General features: G+C 45.9%; 1 protein-coding gene across 1 annotated transcript; it reads left to right on the top strand.

The window, feature by feature from the left end:
- The first annotated feature begins 2,746 nt into the window (after positions 1 to 2,746).
- On the top strand, positions 2,747 to 3,085 carry LOC111823858 (protein p13 MTCP-1-like). Its single transcript, XM_023746727.1, has one exon. The coding sequence runs from the start codon at positions 2,747 to 2,749 to the stop codon at positions 3,083 to 3,085; it is 339 nt and encodes a 112-aa protein (XP_023602495.1).
- The last annotated feature ends 629 nt before the right edge of the window (positions 3,086 to 3,714 follow it).

Raw genomic sequence — 3,714 nt, 5'->3', positions numbered from 1 at the left:
AGAGCCCACGCCTTGAGGTGTGTCACGTGTTGCACTGCAGACACTCTGTCTCATGACTCCTTTGGGCTCGATTACTTCGAGGGCAGTATGAGGGTGACATTTGATCTATGTTTCTTTTCACCCATTTTTTCTTTTTCCTTTTTATTTTGCTTCTCCTAAATGCCAACAGGCAGATCTCAGACATTTCCTGAGGACCCCATTCATCTTTCCTTCCTAATTGGTGAAGAGGTTGCCTCAGTCCACGTCATTGAGCTGTGAGTTTTTATTATTTTTTTTTTTCAGAGAGGAAAGGAGAGGGAGAGAGTTAGAAACATCCATGATGAGAGAATCATGGATCGGCTGCCTCCTCTACGTCCCTCACTGGGAATCGAGCTCAGAACCGGAGCATGTCCCCTTGACCAGGAATCAAACCAGGTACCCTTCAGTTCGCAGGCCGACAGTCTATCCACTGAGCCAAACCAGCTAGGGACAATTTGACTTTTTTAAAGGGTGCAAATGCCTTGAAGAAGAATGAAGCATCTCAGCATTCATATCACAGTGGAAATTACAACTCACCTCACCATTCTTTCCACATTGTTCCTGTAAATGCAGACTCTGACTAATAATGCAGCTTGTAGGTAAACAGCATGTTTGTATAAGAATCCTAGGAACTAATTTTACAAAATATGAACTCTGACCTTTCCAATTCTTGGAGATTTGATGACCTTCAACCTTAGAACAAGGAGGACAAAGTCTAGGATGACGCATACTGGACTGACACCTGACCACTTGCAAGATCCTTATCAGATTGGACTGTGCCTGTCGGCATGGAGAGAACTTCTCAAGCCCCGCCCCCTGACCTCTTTGCTCTGTTTGGCCTCTCCCTCTTTATAAAAGCCTCTGCCTGCACTGAGATGTGCAGTTGGGTTTTGGAACGAGCTTCCCCCTTCTTCTCAGGTTGCCGGCACCTGAATAAACCTCTTTCCTACCTCACCACCACCTGCCTCACGGAACTGGTTTCTCTGGTGTTAGTGGTACCTTGTTTTTTCTGGACACATTCCTGGTACATGGACTCCCAGGATTATGTGTATCATGGTCATGTTCTTTCTTCTGCAGGTGACAGGGGGAAGCAGAGACTGGTTCCAGAGGAAAGGAGCGAAGAACATTGCTTTGCATTCAGAGCAAGAAGAACAGGTTAGAAAATGATGGATGGGAGTAGGAGGATGAAGGATTGGGGATGGAGTCTGATCTCAGGGAGGAATTTGGACTTTGTGGACTGAAGTGAGTTTAGCAGAAAAACTTTACAGCTCTTGCCAAGAGCATGGCTGAAGTTTGGGGAAGGGAGAGATCATTCTATAAGTGATCTTATGAAACCTCAAGAATCTTACTTGCTGTTTCACCTGACTCTTTGCTTCCTGTTTGCCTGATAACCTATCTCAGTATCTGTCTACCCCTGAATATTTTGGTCTTGCCTCTCTCGCCAGCACCTGAGAAGCAATACCGCTGTTAAGAAGACCACCTGGACGCAGACGTTAGCTTTGTTTCTCTGCCACCTCTTAAAGGTAAGGTATATTATTTGCATATTATTTGCATGGGGTGCCTTGTTCTATGCTTTGTGAGTTCCCTCTGAGTTGACCAGAAAGAAGGTGGTGGTGTAGGACAAAAAGAAAATTTGAACCAACTAAAAGTTTTAATTAAGAAAAAGGAAAAAAAGTAAAGAACATAAAAGAAAAGAAAGGAAAGGAAAACACCCTGCTGGCATGTCTCAATTGTTCAGCTCAAACCTAGGAACCAGGAGATGTGGATTCGATTCCCAGTCATGGCACATGCCCGGGTTACAGTCTTAATCCCCAGTAGGGTGCGTGCAGGAGGCAACCTTTCCGTGATACTCTGTCATCAGTGATCTTTCTCTTCCTCTACCTCTCCCTTCCTCTTTGAAATCAGTAAAAATATATGAAAAAAATGAAAGAACAGTCATGGCACAGTAAAGTAGAGCATTGAGTCAATCCTATATAATAAAAGGCTAATATGCAAATCGACCAAACTGCAAAACGACTGGTTGCTATGACACGCACTGACCACCGGGGGGAGATAGTCAGGGCAGAAGCTGTTCACTTGTGGTTAGTGCACTCACACAGGGGGAGTGCCGTTGAGCCAAATGTCAGGTGCACAGCTGCCGAGCACAGGGGTTGGTGGGAGCCTCCACGGCATCACTAAAGTGGGCCTAAGCTGTCAGTTGGACATCCCTCAAGGGGTCCCGGACTGGGAGAGGTCGCTGGGCTGACAGAGGAACCCCCCAAGTGCATGAATTTTGTGCACTGAGCCTCTAGTAATATTATAATAACTGTGTATGGTGTCAGATGGCTCTGATATTAATTTCATGATTTCTTAGTCCATTACATAAAGTCTAATCATGGGGTGTACCCTTGAAATGAACCTAAGGTTGTATGTCCTATGTCATTTTAAAAATGTTTTAAAAATTCTATAGGACCATGTTACCTTACAGAGTCACATATTACTTCAAGTATGTTTTGTACAGTTTGTTCTAGAAGAGAGATCTAAAGCTAAAAAAGAAAGAAAAGTTGAGATTTATAAATTTGCAAAATAAACCAAAGGCAACCACAAACGCAACCATAAAAACCATAAAGAAAAAAAGCCGAGGTAAAATGCACTTGGAGACCCTATCCCCTCTCTTTTGATACCAGGACCGAAGTAGCAAGAGGCTCTGAGAAGCTGTGGCTGTTGCTCCTTGGACCACGGAGGGGTCATGGCCGAGCTCCCGTCAAAGCTGCACCTCACCTCACACCCCATTTGCCTGAGGATCCGTGGGACCTCGGTGTATGAGGACGATAAGAAGTGCACGTGGCTGCATCTCGTCATGGAGACAGGAGGTGTCCTGCAAGTACGGTTGCGCCAGGAAGACATCCCCAGTGGGCATATCGCATGCACCACCAGTCTGCTGACCTCGTCCACCATGCCTTGGAGGTGGACGCTCCACCCTGGCAGCAAATACCTGGACTCCTTGTGCCGGTTCTGGCGCATCGTGCACCACATCAAGGAGAATGGCGTGGAGGAAATGATCCTTGAGCTGATGGAAGACTCATAGGACACGTGATGGGGTCCCTGGCTCTTGTCAACCTGAGCCCCAGTCCTGCTGGCCTGGCGGTGGGACGTGTATAGTTCTGTTCACTTTTTAAATAAGCTCTGTTATTCTATCTGCCACCCCCTTGTTATGAGGGCACATTGATCTCTCTCTCTCTCTCTCTCTCTCTCTCTCTCTCTTTCTCTCTCTCTTCTTGTTCTTGTTCTTCCTGTTCTTCCTGTTCTTGTTTTTGTTGTTGTTGTTGTTGTTGTTGTTGTTGTTGTTGTTGTTCTTCTTCTTCTTCTTCTTCTTCTTCTTCTTCTTCTTCTTCTTCTTCTTCTCCTCCTCCTCCTCCTCCTCCTCCTCTTCCACCTCCTCCTTTTCCTCCTCCTACTTCTCTCTCTCTGTCCCTTTGTCTCTCTGTCTCCCTCTGTCTCTATCCCTCTCTCTCAAATAAATAAAAGCATTTTGAGTCCAGCTGGTGTTTCCCAGTGGTTGAGGGACGACCTATGAACCCAGAGGTCACTGTTCGATTCCTCGTTTGGGCACAGACAATAATTAACCAATAAGCCCTACTTTGTTTGGCTCAAGGATAGAGGGTTGGACTGTGGACTCTGGAAGGTCCCAGGTTCGATTCTGGTCAAGGGCACACA

The sequence above is a fragment of the Myotis lucifugus genome, unplaced genomic scaffold, assembly GCF_000147115.1.
Source record: "Myotis lucifugus unplaced genomic scaffold, Myoluc2.0 scaffold_725, whole genome shotgun sequence".
NCBI lineage: Eukaryota > Metazoa > Chordata > Mammalia > Chiroptera > Vespertilionidae > Myotis > Myotis lucifugus.
This window is presented reverse-complemented; position numbering and strand designations above follow the sequence as displayed.

Excerpts from the sequence above, each read along its gene's own strand:
- LOC111823858 (XM_023746727.1), top strand. The coding sequence starts at position 2,747 with ATGGCCGAGCTCCCGTCAAAGCTGCACCTCACCTCACACCCCATTTGC.